We start from the raw sequence: 17,060 nt of genomic DNA, 5'->3' as shown, positions 1-17,060 counted from the left end.
CGGATCATAATTGAACATAAGTTGGATTTTTTTTTTCTATGCCATTAACCCAATTATATTTTTCTTCCTCAATTATATACATCTTGTTGGACCGTCACCAAAGTGGTTCCCCCATTGTCGGAAGAAATCAGGATTAACCTAATTCTAGCAAAATAAATGAAACAAAAATGGATGCATTTGCATGAATGCTGAAAATAGTAAGCAGGGTTAGCTCTGTAGATGTGTGCAACACTTCCAAAGCAGAAACAACATTTGGCTTTCCCGAGAAATTACACGTTTAAGGAAAATATGACCCCAAATTTACAAAGGCCTAATTCCCTGTTGTGTAAATTTACAATCACCCACCCAAAAATTCCCTCTTTTGTACCCCTCTACAATAAAAATATATATAAAAAGGGATTAGATAAGTAACTACCAAAATGAATAAAATGGGTACTACAGCTACTACCCCTTATAATCACAACAAATTACATTAGAATTAGTGTGAGTGAAGGAAGACAGAGGATGACATTCCTCATCGTGCCATTCTGCCATCCCTGTTCAGATCCTCCCAGCTTATCTCCTGGGCGCATTCCCCACATACAGTAGTGCAACCAACTTTTGTGCCCTGACTTCTGAGGGTAAGCAAGTGGGAAAGGTTAGTACATTTTCTCTGCAACATGCGATTCCTAAAATTGCTCTTGTAAGGTGTAACGTTGGAATTGGAAGCCTCAGGTGCAGGAGGCGTCATGCTTGATGTAGGTAAGCTGCTTGTATCTGGTGCAGAAGGAGCAACACTTGGCACGGGAGGCTTTCGCTCGAATGTGGATTCATCAAGAGAAACTCGCTGCACTTCTTCCCATTCTAACGTTCTCCTATATACTTCCCAAGCCATGTCTTGCTCTTCCTTGGTAAGTTTTTCCTCTTCATTCTCTTGCAGGAGTGTCTCATGCTCATGGTAATTGGCAATCCACCTAAAAGGGAGTAAAAGAATTAGGTATTGTCTGTAGTCAAATCCATTTTCTAGTCCAGCAGATTGTGGTGCTTTACTAAGTGACTTGATAAGAAACTAAAATATCTCAAATGAAGAATGAAAGCCACAATTAAAAAAATGGCATTTATTTTAATACTCGGGATAAATTCATAAGGGCACTATTATAAATTCAAGAAATATATTCTTGCTAATACAATACTACCCAATTCCACTTTCAGCAATGTCTGCAAAAGTGCAAGTCTAAGATGATCCAAGTTGAGAAAAGATTTAACAAAAAGCTAAATAAAGGAAAAAAAACCTTGGATGATGCCTGCTAAGTAAGCTCTCCATTAACTTGTCAGAAGAGCAGCTGCCATGAGAAAGGGGAACCCTCTGTTTCAGTGAATTTCCCACTCCGCTCATGCTGCAGTCATCTGCTTGTCCATCCTCTTGCCCAATGTCAGTTAGAGGGTCAGAATTCTCATCATCACCAAATTCAAAAAGATGCAACATTTCTTCTCTAGAAATGGTCCTGTGTACTTGTTGTCTATCAACTACCCTTGCAGCAAGTCCCTCCTTTGTCACCTGTTTAGACCACTGGTATCGTCAAAATTCCTTCCAGAAAATACAACTAATTTGAGGATGCAATTTGCTATTCCATTACCTGACGCTTGTAGATTTTTTCTTCCATAGTTCCATGTGCCATCAATCTATAAGCAAACACTGGCTTTTTCTGGCCATACCTGAAGAATCGGAAAACAGTTCTATTAGCTTTTGTTGATATTTGAATCTACGCAATAAAAAAAGACATCAGTCAAAAGCTAACCTCCAAGCTCTATAAATGGCCTGAAGGTCATATGTTGGATTCCATGAACCATCAACAATAACTACACGGTTTGCAGCATGAAGATTAATCCCCAGAGATCCAGCTCTTGTTGAAATCAGAGCACATTTGACTCTTTTGTTCACGGGATCATTGAAGTTCTCAACTAATTTTTGCCTTTCAGAACTCTCTGTTCTTCCATCTAGCCTGTTGGGTATATCAAAATGAACTTTACAATTACAAACAACATCATGTCCATATCAATAACTTTGACCTAATACCAAGAAACCCTGCGTGATGAGTGATGACAATTTAATGGCAATATATACCCACCTGTACCAATCCTTTCCTTTCCTCCAGAACTTTCCCCTTTTTCCATGCCGTGGCAATCTTGAAAGATAAAATTCTATGAGGTCTAAAGTGGGAATGCTCTGGCTAAAAACCAATGCCTTATCACCCACATGAGAACATACGGTTAAAATGTCAAGCAGCAATACCATTTTGCCACTGTAATCAAGCTCTTTATAATTATTTTCATGAAGAAGATCATTCCACCAATCCTAGAAGACCAAAAACAACAGTTATCATATTACCAAAGAAAAAAAAAAGGAACCTACACAAAGAAAAGGGAACAGATCACGATGAGATCCAAAACAAATTTAGAATTCTCAAATAAGAGTGAAGGTATAAAATCAGATGATGATTAAAGTGCACCCAACGTGGATGCATCTCTTAGCAAATTTAAAATATTTTTTGCAAATCATAGGAGCAGATATTAATACTACATGCATAATTTGCTGCATTCATACCTTAAGAAAAAATCCACCATCGCGTCTCCCATGCACAAAATTATTTGCACTCCTTGGCTTCTCTGTTGAGCAATAAAAATAACCATAAAACACATGCAAATAGAAATATGGAGGAAGGAGGAAAGAGAAAAGTTCTAAATAACAGCCAACGAGTAATATATACCACAAAATAAGGTTATTGAAACAATTCTTAATGTAAGCTATTGAGATTTCATATAACTCAGATTTATGCTTTCAAATGAGGCTCATGTCCAATTAAATAGTTTAGTCCAAATTGAATCCAAAACAAACCTTTGATATATTAGTTTTGTTTAGTTCCTTTTTCTTCTAGATGGATTTTCATTTTTCAGTTTAAAAATATTTCAAAATTAAAACTTCCATCAAATCACAAAATATATATACAAATACATAACGATTAGCCAACGGTAGATTAATTCAAGAATAATAGCAATATTTTGCAACAGTAAAAAATAATTCAACCTACAAACAAATATGTTGCCAGCATGTCCAATATGTCAGCTATCAACGCATGAAGTAAGCAAGAAACAGTAACAAATGATAACAAATTCGAGGTATACCTCCAAGAATATTGTTGTAATCTACATTTTCATCACTAGAACTTTCATCTCCAATAAAATTCTCAACAGCTTCCTCACGACTAACGTAATCTCTATCTTTCCTCAGTTGCAGAATCCCAGGATGATTCCATATCTAGCAAGCACAGTAAGCGTTTTTGTTAAAGGAAGCAAACATAGCGGGAAAAAAAAAAGCAATTAATTTAGAGAAAATAATATAATCCATCAGTATATGTATCAATTTAGAGAAAAAAATATAATCCATCAGTATATGTATCAAGGACTAATCCAACTCTTCTCCTTCATTTGTGATAACTCGATTATTCCCACAAACATGCACTTCTCATACACCCAAGAAAAATGTTGCATACTGATCCAGATTTTATCAAATGGTAAATTTTTTAAGTAAAATATTGTAGATATACTGATGCATCAGACAGCTTCATTCCTTCACCACTTCACTGAAGCCCAAGCACTGTTCAAATAACAACCATTATGTATTGGCTTTTTGACCTACTGTTGCTTTACATGCAGTTTCAGAAAGTGATGGGGATGGGGGAATCATGGATGACATGAAACAAATTGTTACATCTTTGCTGTATACACCCTACTGCTAGCATGTAGCAACTCTTTTTCAACTTCCAGCTAGCTTCTTTGAATGTAAATGGATAGCATAGAAACTCTTGACACTTAAGTTCTTGGGCGAATATTCTACTTATGGTGCATAAGAGAGATAAGTAAACACAAAAAGCATAATTGAGAACACACCTGAGCCAATGCCTGGTATCCAGCAAAAAAGCTCTTCCTAATCTTTTCATTGGAAACCTTATCATTTGTGAATCCATGCACGACAAGGAACCTCTTGTATAATTTCCTCTGCAATGGGGAGAGCTTTACGGCTATTACAAAAACAGTTTTAGGTGGCAAGTCCTTCTTCACGACACTCATGTCCATTCTTTGGACAAATCCTTTCAATTGTTCATAAAGGATATGGGACCTCTGATTCATAATTTTCACATCATTGGTTGTTGAATTAGTATGCTGCCCATTCTCTATGGGATTCTGGAACCTGCAACCAAGCAAAACGCAGTTAAGATAAGCAAGTAAAAGGGCGATAGCAACCAGAAGAGAGTAGGGGGAGAAGTCTTGCCGGTTTCTAAACTCATGGCTGCTGCCAAGAAAACCTTCTCTTACAAAATCAACCATCTGTTTCAGATATAAAACTGATCAGAATCAGAACAGCTAATATAATGTATGAACAACTTGTGGCACTAGTCTGTTCACAGACATACGCAGTAATACTCCATTAGATTGTTTTGAAGAGGTGATCCAGTTAATGCAATCCTTCTCTGGCATTTCACTTGTTTCAATGCTTGGGTTGTATCTGCCCTGGTGTTCTTAATCATATGGGCTTCATCACAAACAAGTATATCGGGTCCATCCTGATAATTGAAAAGAAGTTTTCATTAACACATCTAACACTTAATTTCATGCAATGATTCATCATTATTCTTGGTGATACAAAGTATCAGCCCATATCAAATTGCTGATATCTAAGATTTCTGAAAGTGGTATGTTAACAAGGAAAGTGCCATAACAAACTTAGGAAAAGCATGGAGAAGGTAACTTGCTGATATGTCCCTAAAAATGACTAAACCTGCATCATGTGGATTCAGTTGTGGGTGTTATCAGGTTTCGTTGAGAGTTTAATTCATCCATAAGATAATATCTGTCTCTCCAACTCATCAAGTAGGTATAATGATTCAATTTTAAACAAAAAACATTTCACAACTTTTTTAGTCTTTTGAGGATCTCATAAGACTGAGAACTATAGAAAACAAGGTGGAAGTAGAAAGGAAATCCGCTATAAATAAAGAGAAATTGAATGGAATAGGAATTGAAGGGGTGATTAAGAGATATTATATAAGTAGAAAGCATAAAAAACCTGCCCTTTGGCAAAAAAAGGAATGCCACTTGGCAATACTTTGTTAATCTACTTTTGAGTTCAGTTTTATAATATTTATATTCTTTAACAAAGTCAACTACCACTTATGTGTATTCAGGATTACATAAAGACTCCACTATTCTAGTTTTCCCCTTTTCTTTATAACCTTGATTAGAATATGATGATCCTTTATCCTTCCCACAGTATTTGTGTACTTCTCTCCAAAATAAAATTCTCTATCATCACAATACAAGTGGCTTAAACAAAAATGGGAAAAATACAGTCAGCAACAGTGAGTAAAACAAGATGAATCAAAATTCAGAATTCAGATGGACTTCAACATTATCGACACACAACAATTTCTCCAGCAATCTCATTTACAAAGATTCCTCAATGCTTGTATCAATAAAAGTTCCATATTTCAAGGCACATTCAAAGTTCAATTTAAATACATGTCCTTTTGTCCAACAGATAATGCACAAAATCATGTCTGGCTACAAATTTAAAAATACTAAAATTTGACTAGTAATGACACCATGGAAACAACAAATTCTTTACTGAACAGAGGCCATCAGAAAGCCTTATTGCCTCCTAACTTAAGTTAATCTACCACTAGCTCTAATGCAATAATGCATAAGAAAGAAACAAGGGAGGAAAAATGAAAGATAATTTGAGACCCTATGATTTTACACATAACTAGCAAAGATAATGCAGTAAGTGTGTAAATATCATCAAAGAAAAACTTACTTTTTTCTTTTTGAGCAAAAATACACACCAAGCTGAAAAAATTAATTTCTTCATAGAAGTTTGGTAAACAGAGGTTCCTTAATAATTCTGAATCCAAATAATCCACAGGAATCCCAAGGCTAACTAATGCAATAACAGATGATTTCAGGACTATGACAAACCTGTAAAGCATAACAAATTTCCCTAGCCATATTACGATCCTTTACATGCTTTCCAAAAGATAAGTTTCGAAAAGCAGTGTAGCCAATAAGAAAAACCCCACCCTTAGTTCTCCATTTTGCAAACAATTCTGCTCTTCTGTCCCTAATGCCAGCAAACAGAACAGAGTAAAAACGATTTCTTCATCATAAAATCAAATGGAAGAAGGGGACAAGAAGTATATAATTAAACCTTGAAACATCTTCCAGCATGAAAACACGAAGGGGCTTTACTTCTGAGGGCTTCCATTTCAAGAATTCATGCCGCCAGTTATGAAGTACATTCACAGGAGTAACAATAAGTGCAGTTCTTAATCCCAAATCAACACTTCTCATGGCAATGTACAGGAACGCTATAACCTGCAGACAGAATTTGACAATCAGGCAAACTGTATGTTCTTTTTAATCCATAGAATTGCCAGCACCATAGCTAACTGCACTCTTTTATTAGTATTACCATTTACCAATAAAACAACCAGAACAATAATTAGTAGTGGCTTGTATTATGAAACCTCAGGTACTATTCCACCAAACCCCAAACCCCCGTTCTCCCAAAAAAAAAAAAAAAACCAAAGCCACAGAGGGAATAGAGACGAGAGGCCGGGAGAGCTGGATGATGATGCTTTGCTATTTTCTTGAGCATCTTCCAGTGCTTTTACTTGCCTCTCCATTTTCTAATTACATGTTCATTATGTCCTTTGTACTTCTTTCTTCTACTTTTTTTATTTACACAAGTTTTGTGGCGAAGCTGGAGCTGGAACTACTCTAGTGATTGAATTAGTCACCAATTCATGTAAAAGATATACTGAAAGTTACAATAACAGTCAATTTGCTTTGTTAGTCATTTGAGTCTGACTTTTTGTTTTTGGTGGTGTAGATTTTTTTTTCAGGTGGTGTAGATGCAATGAGCCGTGCTCTCTTTTTCTGTATGCTCTTATTTCATTTTAAGTGGCCTTTTTCTTCCCTATAAATTCAGAAACTGTTGATCTAATTTAATGAATAAAAAAAAATGACAGATATAGAAGCTGAGTTAATACCTGAAAAGTTTTACCCAGACCCATTGTATGAGCCAAAATGCAACCAAGACCTCTATCTCCAGATTTCACTTTCCCAATTGACTGAACTATATTCTCCCACATGAATCTTATCCCTGCCACCTGCAATTCAAATCATCTTCAGGGAAACAACATAACAACACCTTCATGATAAAAGACTATCATAAGTAAAAAGAGCTTTAAATGCCACTAATGGAGTTAGCAAATAGGGACCTCCATTGAGGGACTCAATTCCAACATTTGGACTATTAACAATTTCACATTCCAATACCAAATGTAATGCATGGCTTATTTCTGAAGTCATAGACAAACGAGGAACAGGGACCAAAAGTTAAACTTAAATGTGAGAGGAAGCTGAGTTATCAAGCAATGTCATTATAGTTTGAGAGAGGAAACTGAGTAATCAAGCAATGTCATTATACTTCAAGAGAGGAAGCTGAATAATCGAGCAATGTCATTATACTTCAAGAGAGGAAGCCAAGTAATCAAAGCAGTATTGTTATATTTCAGGCTTAGGAAGGGGAAAAACACTATAATGAAAGAAAGTATGAAACTACTTCGCTGAACAACAGCAACAAAGCCATGTCAAGAACTCCATTAACATTAAAACACAAAAAAAAGTAATAATAACACAAAGAAAAAAGAAAAGAAACCTGATGGGCTTTCAATTTGGCTGAAATGCTTGGGGGAATCCTCACAGCCTCTTCACCTTTTTCCCGCACAACATTCACTATATAACCTGTCGCAGCATCACCAAGTACTTCAACAGTTGCACCTTCAGGTAAGTCGCCATTGCAGCTTGCAAAGCTCATCATCTTGGTTTTGTCAGTAAACTCTACTTTCAGCGACTTGAGACGTTCTTGACGTTCCTACATAAGATGGCAATTTTAGTGGCAACATACTAGATTTGTCTGAATAAATTACAAACATAAGGTACCTTTTCGATTGCAATTTTCCTTTGGGTCTCTTCTCCTAATTCAGCGTCGTCAAGGATCCTTCGTATCTTCTTCTTCTTCTTCTTCTTCTTCTTCTTCTTCTTTCTCTTACTGTATACAAAAATAAAATGATTTAAGAACTATGTCCAAGAGATACAGTTGATAACAAACTTTGATCAGTAAGGAAAAATGTTTATTGAAATAGCACACTTTATCAAATGGAATATGAATATTCTCATAAATCTAGACAAAAGAAGAAAATAATTAACAACTGGTATCAGCAATAAGAACCTGATTGCAACACCGGTATCTGCATCTGAGTTTTCTGATTCACTATCAGAGCTTGAAACCATCAGATCCTCGGATTCCATGGCTTTCTCCAATTCTGACGTCAATCTTTGTAGTTGACTTGGCAAGCAACAACAACATTGCCACCCAGAAGCTTGTACCTTGGACAAGCAATCTTCACCAATATTCCTCTTTATACAAGTGGCACAGAATAATGTTTTGCATGACTTGCAACTTACCAAGTCATTGCTTTGTCCACACCATCCACAATAGCATTCAGAACAATCAGGATCCTGCACCAAGTAATTACCTCAACAAAACTCCAAAACTTAAAAAGAACTTCTATGAAAAACAGCATGTCACCAGGTAATCCATAGCAATGAATTTTGTATAATGCTTAGACAGGTAAGTGATTACAATAGCAGAAAGAACAACAATGAACTAGTGATCTTCCCCTTTGCAATTAAATAGCACCAGGCAATCTAGTCTAGCATTTACTTGGAAAATTTTCAATAATTTTCACAAAATTTTGCACGGATAAACTAAGTGAAGAAAAGTCAGATCTCATCATCCCCATTGATGCTCAACACTTATACAATGAAAGATTCAGATTACTGTGGGGAAAATGATAACCGCAATTCAACATCTTTGGAAGACATTCTGAAGCAGCATGAGGACTTTAACAACATATTTCACAAAAAAAATACAGTAGGTTTTGTTTCTCAGGAATGTTTCCCTATTCTTAGTGGAAACCAATTTTGGTGCAAATGACTTGATTGCATATCACATAAATTTTTGGCATGCACAAAAAGTGATATGGTTATCATAAGACTCAGTTTTCAACTACTTGAGATTGTAGCCAATAGTGATGATTGTTGCACGACCATAATGCCAAAGTAACATTTTAGGATATTACTCTATGAAATTTTAAACATATGAAACCTATTGTTTAGAACCTCCTGCTATGTGTCATGAGTTGAAACACCAAATAAAATTGCTTGTTTCCTCCGCTTGGTGTCTAATGGTTTTAACACACAGAGTGTAGCTGCCACATTGTAACCTCAGACTGCAGTCATTCCATGATAGAAGCAGCACAAGAAAGGCATCAGGCAAATTGGGTCCACTCACAAAACCTTTGAGAGTTTTCTACAGAAAAAATGTCAAGGGAAAAGGAATGGAAGGATTCAGAGTTGGAAAGCTGTAGAAAAAGACAAATGAGGAGGTTATGCCATTGAGAAGATTCCCTGGTTCAATCATGAAGGTATATTGAGCTGTTATTCCATCCTGTTATATAAACAAAGTTTTGCTAAATAGGAGGGACACTTCTGTTCTTTCTTAGAAAAACCTTTTCAGCTTAAGCTGGCTAGCTGGTGCTAAACGGGAGTATTCTCCTGGTTCTTATTTTCCTTATTCTGTTCTTTGTATTGAGCTAAAGATTCATCCACCAAATCTTTGTAGCTTTGTATCTTTGTCTATCAGAAAACAAGAATATTTCATTCACAACAAGCACATAAATATTGTCATTGGCTTTTTTGTAATATAAACTTAATCTGGAGCATAATTTTGAAAAAGAAAAAAAACGTATGAAAAAGAAACTCCAATAAAATCAGAGATTGGGTAATTGCCACTCTTAACCATATCAATCACAAAGCATTATGACCTATTTAAATCAACTTAGTTAAAAGAATAGGTATTATCAAAATCCAAACCTTCATGTGCATCTTCTCCTCTATTAAGCTTTTGCAATCCTCACAAACAATTACTTTCATAAGTGGATGTGAGTGCACTTCCACAGCAATTCTATCGCATGCAGTACACCGAAACTCTCCATTCACCCCATGCATAAGATGGCTATCATCACTAGAGTCCCCATTGTTTTCTTGCAAAGTGGATTGATCCTCCACTTTACCGGCATTGCAAACTGATTGATCCATCACAGCATCAGCTTCATCATCACTGTCTATGATGACAGGCCGTATCTTTTTGGCATCAATTTTTGGCTCCTCACTTTCATTCACACGCTTGGACCTTCTGGCTTCAATGATATCAGGCTCAGAAAACACTGAATCACCATTACTCATTGCTTGTTCTGGATCCAAGTTCTTAGAAATTTCACAAAAATCTTTCTTTGAGTTTTCACTTGGCAAATCTTCCCCATGTTCATGAGTTTTCTCATCTGAAATATCACGTGGAGATGACAGACCATATGCTTTGCCTTCCATTACCTGATTGATAGAGTTAATTAAGGAATCAAAGCTCAGACAATCACTTAAACCACCACAACAATATACAGTTCTTATTTTTCTTTGGGAAGGGAAGGGGACCTTGAGAGTTTACACTTCCTAATATAAGCTTTGAAAAAGAGATTAAATATTAAACATAAAAGGAACTGAATCAGAGTCGCTTATTTTGGAACTGCAAAAGTTGGATATAAAATCATTCCACATCATTACAATTCCACTTCATAACAGAACATCAAAATTCTTTGCTTAATAGAATAACAAGTAGAAAACAACCAGAATCCACAATTTAAAAATTAAAATGGAAATGTAAACCAAATCAAACAAAAATTGAAGTGCACAAAATGAACACCTGTTTAGATCTCTTGCGACGTCTCCTTTGCTTCAAATGATGTTGAAGTTTCTGATCAATTCTTGCATCATCTTCCTCTTTGACCTTGAATATACAAAGATAAGAACCACAAAAATTCATATATTGTCTGTTCATATGATCAGAACAATTTTTTTTAAAAGAAAAAAAGAAGAAGAGAGACTAGCAGCTCAATATAATTGCTAATACACTACATTACCAACTACCATGAAGATCAAGATAAAAGGTCCGTAGCAATCCATATCAAGTGCTTGCACAGTACCCAAACACTAAACTAAATGCATCCCTTACAAAATCAGCAACCGCTTTTCCTTTTTTTGGATGAGATGAGAAGTCTAATAAATTTAATTAACTTGAGAAAGGTTCAGATACTAGAAAAAAATGATTGATTCCATATCCAAACATTTATCTGAAACTACAGGAAACAATAAATACAAACATGGTGCAAAACAATATGGACAAACCTTTCTATAATTTTTTCTCTGCTCCTCGGAAAGAATTAGCTCCTTTTCATTTTCTATGGCATCAGCAATGAATGGATCACTAGAACTGCCATCAATGTCTTCAATCTCCTCAACCTGGAAAACATCACACCTCAAAACACTAGCAAAAGAACAAGAACACAAATTGCGGCAAGTTCCTGACAAAGAAAATTTTTTGTTTTCATTTTTACGGCCGTTTTAGGGCGATAAGGGAAAAAAAAATGAAAGCAGAATTAAACCACAATGCATATAAAGCACATCATGACAACTGTTGAATGTTTCTCAGTCAATCTGTTGACAACAAAGTGAATAGAGTAAAAGGGGCTTGCATTTCCATGGAGTAATCAAATCCACTAAGCACACTAATATCCTTTTAAGATACATCCTCAAATAGGGTTCTTTAATCAAATAGCAAGATGGCTTAAAACCCAACTATCATCTAGATGTGCAGAAATGTCAGGACTTAGCAAATTAAGCATCAGCCTTAAATATGTGACCTCATCAACTCCAGGAAATCTGAGTCCCATCTCTGCAGCTTCCTGAGGAGTGTTGGCCAGGTAGACAGCAGCCCAATGCTTGCTACCAAATGAAGCAATGTCCTTAGAAAGGCCACCCGAAAATAGTTTCTTGAGAGAGTCCCAATCTACATCTCCATTTTCTGCCACATCACCCTTCGTTCCATCTGTAGAAAGTTTTTTCTCTAGAAATCCACTAGCACCCTCCTCCAATAGTTTCCCATGCCGTCTGAACAAACATCATGGATACATTTAATTAACCTTTTCTTCAACAATATAAAATGGGCAAAACATACCTTCTCACAGGCCTGTGACTCTGAAGATACTTCTCAGCATCAGCTACTACATCTGTGATTTCACTGGTCACTTGAGATCCTACCCAGTGTGCCCTTCTTTTCCAAGCTTCAGTCTGGCAACCATTTGGAGCCTGACTTTCAACCCACTTATACAAGCTTGGTAACTCAATACCGGCACCATCAAGTTGTTCCTGTTAAGAGAAGATTGCAAATGGAAGATATCAAATGAAAAGGAACATAAAAACAACAACAACAACAATCAGACAGTGGGAGTTACCTGCACATGACACAAGAAGCAATCACATAATTTCACTAATAATTGCAATTTATGGCACCATAAGCAATCAATTTATCCACATCCTAAGCCATTATGTTGACCCAACAATTTAATTCTATAAGGAAGTGGATGAAGATAATTGTCGTTCAGTGTTCAGAATAAGGTTGGACAAGGGTTCATGGATAAGGTTGGACAAAATAACCATGATTCTAATATGTCTCTATTAAGGATAATGGATAGACCAAATCCATTAGAGTCCAAATATTGGGGAAGTTTTTTTTTCAAAATCAATAAACCTTAGTTATTGTTTAGATTAGGATTTAGGATAGACTTTTTAATTATTATCAATCTTTATTATTGTTTAGATTAGGATAAACTTTCTAGTTATTATAAAGTACTGCAGGACTTTTAATTTGTTAGGAATTTTTATGCTATTGTATAACATTCATTATATATATGGGGTTCATGAGTAATAAAGCAAGCATATTAATTACAAACAAATTTGATATTTAAAACTCCCTTCCTTTAATAAGCCTAAGGTGTTAAGAGCTCCCTTTGATGAACTCCTTTCCTATGAATCATCCCGTGACATGATCCATGACCCGGGACCATATCAGTCTCCAAAGGAAAAGCATTCTTGCTTAACATTACAAGGAGATGTTTCAACTGATTTAACAGGAAATGCAGCCTCAAGAATCAAGATACAGGCAGGCATTGAAATTTATCATAAGAACCAAAGATTTTACTCAAATTGAAGGAAGAAGCAGACCAACAAGTGGGCACTTTCAGTCTCTAGTTCATCAAGCACAGCTTCCCACTCCTCCTTGAAAGTAGACATCTCATTTTCAACAGCTGTCTCCAGCTAATGTTATGGATAATAAAAGTGGATAAGTGATGGGCAAATTTGATAGAATAAAAGAAAGAAAACAGCAGAAAGAACTAACATCATCACCATGAAGAGTTTGTGCCAACTCCTCTCTCACATCACTCTCCACTTTTAAAAGAGACTCCTTTTCAAGTGCTTCTTGAGCCTCTGCAGCCTAAAAATGAGTATCAGCTAACCTTCTAATATATAATCAAAATGGTTACGTTGGAGCTTAATTACTCAAGAAAAAAACATTTGGCGATACCTTGCTCTCAACTTCCAAGAACTCAGCAACTAGATCTTCTATTTCCAGCTCAGTCAAAGGTTCCTGCAAAATGGAAGCAAAACAAAATGAACTTGCCTGGAAGGTCCATAATTTTAGGCATGCATGGGTACTTGGTAATTTGTATTGATTGATAATGGCTTTATACGATGTATATAGCTAACTTGAGCTTATGATTACGCTAGTGTCATTATTGTTCTTGTTGTTGATCTTTCCCATGGGCTAGGCCCACCTGCTGGGCTAACCCATTTTCTATGTTAATTACAATTCCACTGTACCAGCACAATAGGATCATTCAGCAATTCCATACTGTTTATGTCCCAATATAGTCGTTGGCACCTCCATCAACCAGTTTAAACTTTCGGAATGTGAATTGGAAGCTCTCCAAGTGAGAATTAAATGAGTGAGATGATAAAAAATGTTTGATTCCATGTGAGAAGGAGGAAGTAGAAAAGAAAGAATAAGAATAGGAAAACATCTCCAATGTCTTACATCAAGATGCATTCCATCATCTTGTCCCGATGTAGATGGTTCATCAACATCTGAATCAGCAATATAAGAATCACTAGAAGCACTCTCAACATCTTCAACCTGCTCTTGTTTTTCTTCCATCTTCTCCAAGGCACGTTAGATGGAGAGTAGAACTCTAAATCAAACAAGATAGAATTAACCGAGTTAGTTTCTCAAACAAAGATAATCTTGTGTCAACTAACTAAGATATTTAACCAACATTTATCAAAGTAGAAAGTTCTCACACCCAAAATACTAGTTTAATTCCAAAACTACTATTCCTTAAGAGGCTACAACCTTGTCTAGATAAATAAAAAAATAATGAGCTAAATTAGTCCTAAAATATAAAACTTCCGGACGTTATTTATTAAATTTTTTACTACATAAGAGAGCACAGTCATTATTATGCCCTTTTTTCCAAGATGCATAGGGAACATGACTAGGAGGGCTAGGGCTGTGCCTATGGGGCGGAACAAATACTGCATCACTTAGCAAACACGTGACAAATGAAACTGGAAAACTATGCCATCAGAGATTAAATTTTAGAGATCAAAGCAATAATGCAAGTAAAGTTATGATCACAACTAATAGTTAATCCAAAACACATTAGTCATGCCCCAGAAACACTTATGCACAGCCATTGCCGCTTTCCCACAGCACCCTAGAAATTATGCCAATGTGTGAGAGATCCATTTGGATTTTCAAAATGACATCACTTTCTCATAGTACTTATAAAATAAAAGTAAAGTTGCAATCACGACCTCTCATGGACTCGATTCTTAGAGGTTAGAACCCTTGGGTAGAAGTCAACAAAGAATTAAAGCCTTACTTGGAGACTAGGATACAAATTAACCACTAATCAAGCCTTCATTTCCACTCCCTGGGATTTTGGCATTTGGCATTGGCAATCTGTTATTGATAAAAATGGAAGATAAAATTAAAAAACAAAAGGGGGTGTTTATTCCATCACTTTCACTAGCATATTAGAAACTACAAGTGGCTATATAAGAGATCGGTGCTACTTCACTGTCCCTGATTCTAGTTAATTGAAAGGACCAAATCACTTTCATTTCTTATTAATCTATACAATTAACCACAGCTTTACCAAAATAAATAAATAAATAAAATTTAAATATGGAAGTAGATTTAACACGTATCATCAAACAGTTCATTCTAAGGCCTCTAATCTTGTTCACATGCAAACTGTCTAAATTTAATCATGTTCCTCATCCCAATAAGCATAAAAAAATACACCATATTGAAACAAGAGAATAAAGACTGCGCCGGAGATACGATAACAGAAATCAAATTGAAATGCAACGGAAAACACTTGTTACATATTCTTTCTCACAGTAAAAGTTAAGTTCAGCAAAGCAAAAATAGAGAAGGAAAAAAAAAAAAAACTGAATACCAATCTGCGAACTTGCTTATAAGTTTATAAACAAACTATTTGATTAATGTATGCAAAAAAAATATGGAGAGCACAAATCAGTATATCAGACATTTAATTACCCATTCAAAAAGTAAACAAAATTAAATTGAACATTACAGTTCACATTTCCAAGAGCATTTTGTTTCTACACTCGCAAACTGTGAAAGCAATAACACAAAAAACCGAATCCAGCTTTCCTAACTTTCCATCTCTAGCTAAAAAAAGCAAGCAAAACCAACAAAATCAATCTAACGTCATCTATCATACAGCACAAAGTCGAAACCAGCAGAACAAATCAAGCGATTCAATGTTCCTAAATTTGGACTCGGTAAGACTCGGGCAGGTCAGCGCCCAACAAAAAATTAAGGAAAAATAAAGGAGCAACCGAACACTTCAAATCTCAGATGACATGAAAATCGATGATGAAACAGCAATGGAGGGGGAGTTGGAGTTGATGACTCACCTGAGAAAGCTAGGGCAGTAATGAATCGACTTTGGGTTTTAGGGGGAGAAGTAAAATTTTTTTGATATTTTGGGATTTTTTTTATCAAATAAAAAATTTCAGGGATGGACGTTGATTGGGCAAGGCACTGCTTTTGGTTATTCATTAGATGGGGGGTTTTTTGGTAATATTTAAATTTTTCTGTGTGGTTTTTTGAAATTCTATATTTATGAGGCAGTGGGTGCCAAATGTTCTGGATGGGACCCGCTACGTGGCAAAGTGGGTCATGTTCCATCCCAAGTAACAGTTTTCGCGGCAAATTATACCTTCTCTGTATGGGCAATGTAAAATATGTTTAAAATTCAAAATTCAATTTAAAATTTTTTTTTGCACAAAAAATATAATATTATTTCTATCATTGGAAAATTATTTTGATTTAAATCTGAAAAAAATATTTTTCAAATATTTTAATATATATAAATTTAAATCTGAAAAAAATATTAAATTAATTGTTAAAACAATAAATTTAACTAAAAAATATTTTTCAAATATTTTAATATATATAAATTTAAATCTGAAAAAAATATTAAATTAATTGCTAAAACAATAAATTTAACTAAATAAAGCGTTATTCGATTATAGCCAAATAGTCAAGCTAATGAAGTTTGATTATTTTAATATATATAAATTTAATTTAATTCAAATATTATCGATATTCTATTATCGGTTTAATATAAACTAAAATAGTTAAATTTTTATTAAATAATATATTTAATGATTATTTTATTAATAATACATTAATTATAATGGTTGTCATAATTTTATTAAATAAATTATTTATTATTTTTATGAATAAAAAATTATTGTTATATATTTATTTATATATTTAATTAATTAATAATTTAAAATAATTTTTATTTATTTTAATTATTCAATTATAATTATACCTATTAAATATTTTAATTTCAATTAAATTTTATTTTATTTTAATTTTTATTCAGTTGAATTAATATTTTAAAGTC

The 17,060-nt window shown here is 34.8% G+C and overlaps 1 protein-coding gene across 3 annotated transcripts; it reads right to left on the bottom strand.

Moving 5' to 3' along the window:
* Positions 1 to 153: 153 nt before the first annotated feature.
* Positions 154 to 16,196, bottom strand: LOC110623551 (protein CHROMATIN REMODELING 20). Of its 3 annotated transcripts, XM_021768538.2 has the most exons (27): positions 16,060 to 16,181; positions 14,994 to 15,073; positions 14,147 to 14,300; positions 13,637 to 13,699; positions 13,451 to 13,546; positions 13,276 to 13,368; positions 12,230 to 12,420; positions 11,916 to 12,162; positions 11,401 to 11,514; positions 10,919 to 11,002; positions 10,036 to 10,551; positions 8,330 to 8,619; positions 8,041 to 8,149; positions 7,757 to 7,972; positions 7,086 to 7,205; positions 6,242 to 6,408; positions 6,013 to 6,154; positions 4,452 to 4,601; positions 4,310 to 4,365; positions 3,928 to 4,228; positions 3,163 to 3,295; positions 2,585 to 2,646; positions 2,109 to 2,335; positions 1,779 to 1,982; positions 1,617 to 1,695; positions 1,272 to 1,537; positions 154 to 953 (listed from the first exon to the last, which is right to left on the bottom strand). In XM_021768538.2, exons 3-27 carry the CDS (start codon positions 14,264 to 14,266, stop codon positions 515 to 517), a joined length of 4,485 nt encoding a protein of 1,494 aa, XP_021624230.1. In that variant the 5' UTR covers positions 14,267 to 14,300; positions 14,994 to 15,073; positions 16,060 to 16,181; the 3' UTR covers positions 154 to 514. The 3 variants fall into 3 exon arrangements, with proteins under 3 accessions (XP_021624230.1, XP_021624231.1, XP_021624232.1); XM_021768539.2 differs by lacking the exon at positions 14,994 to 15,073 and having other exon boundaries at positions 16,060 to 16,196; XM_021768540.2 differs by lacking the exons at positions 14,994 to 15,073; positions 16,060 to 16,181 and having other exon boundaries at positions 13,451 to 13,539; positions 14,147 to 14,214.
* Positions 16,197 to 17,060: the final 864 nt, after the last annotated feature.

This window comes from Manihot esculenta, chromosome 9, assembly GCF_001659605.2.
Source record: "Manihot esculenta cultivar AM560-2 chromosome 9, M.esculenta_v8, whole genome shotgun sequence".
NCBI classification, from domain to species: domain Eukaryota; kingdom Viridiplantae; phylum Streptophyta; class Magnoliopsida; order Malpighiales; family Euphorbiaceae; genus Manihot; species Manihot esculenta.
Note: the sequence above shows the minus strand (reverse complement) of the source record. Positions and strands in the feature narration are given on the sequence as shown.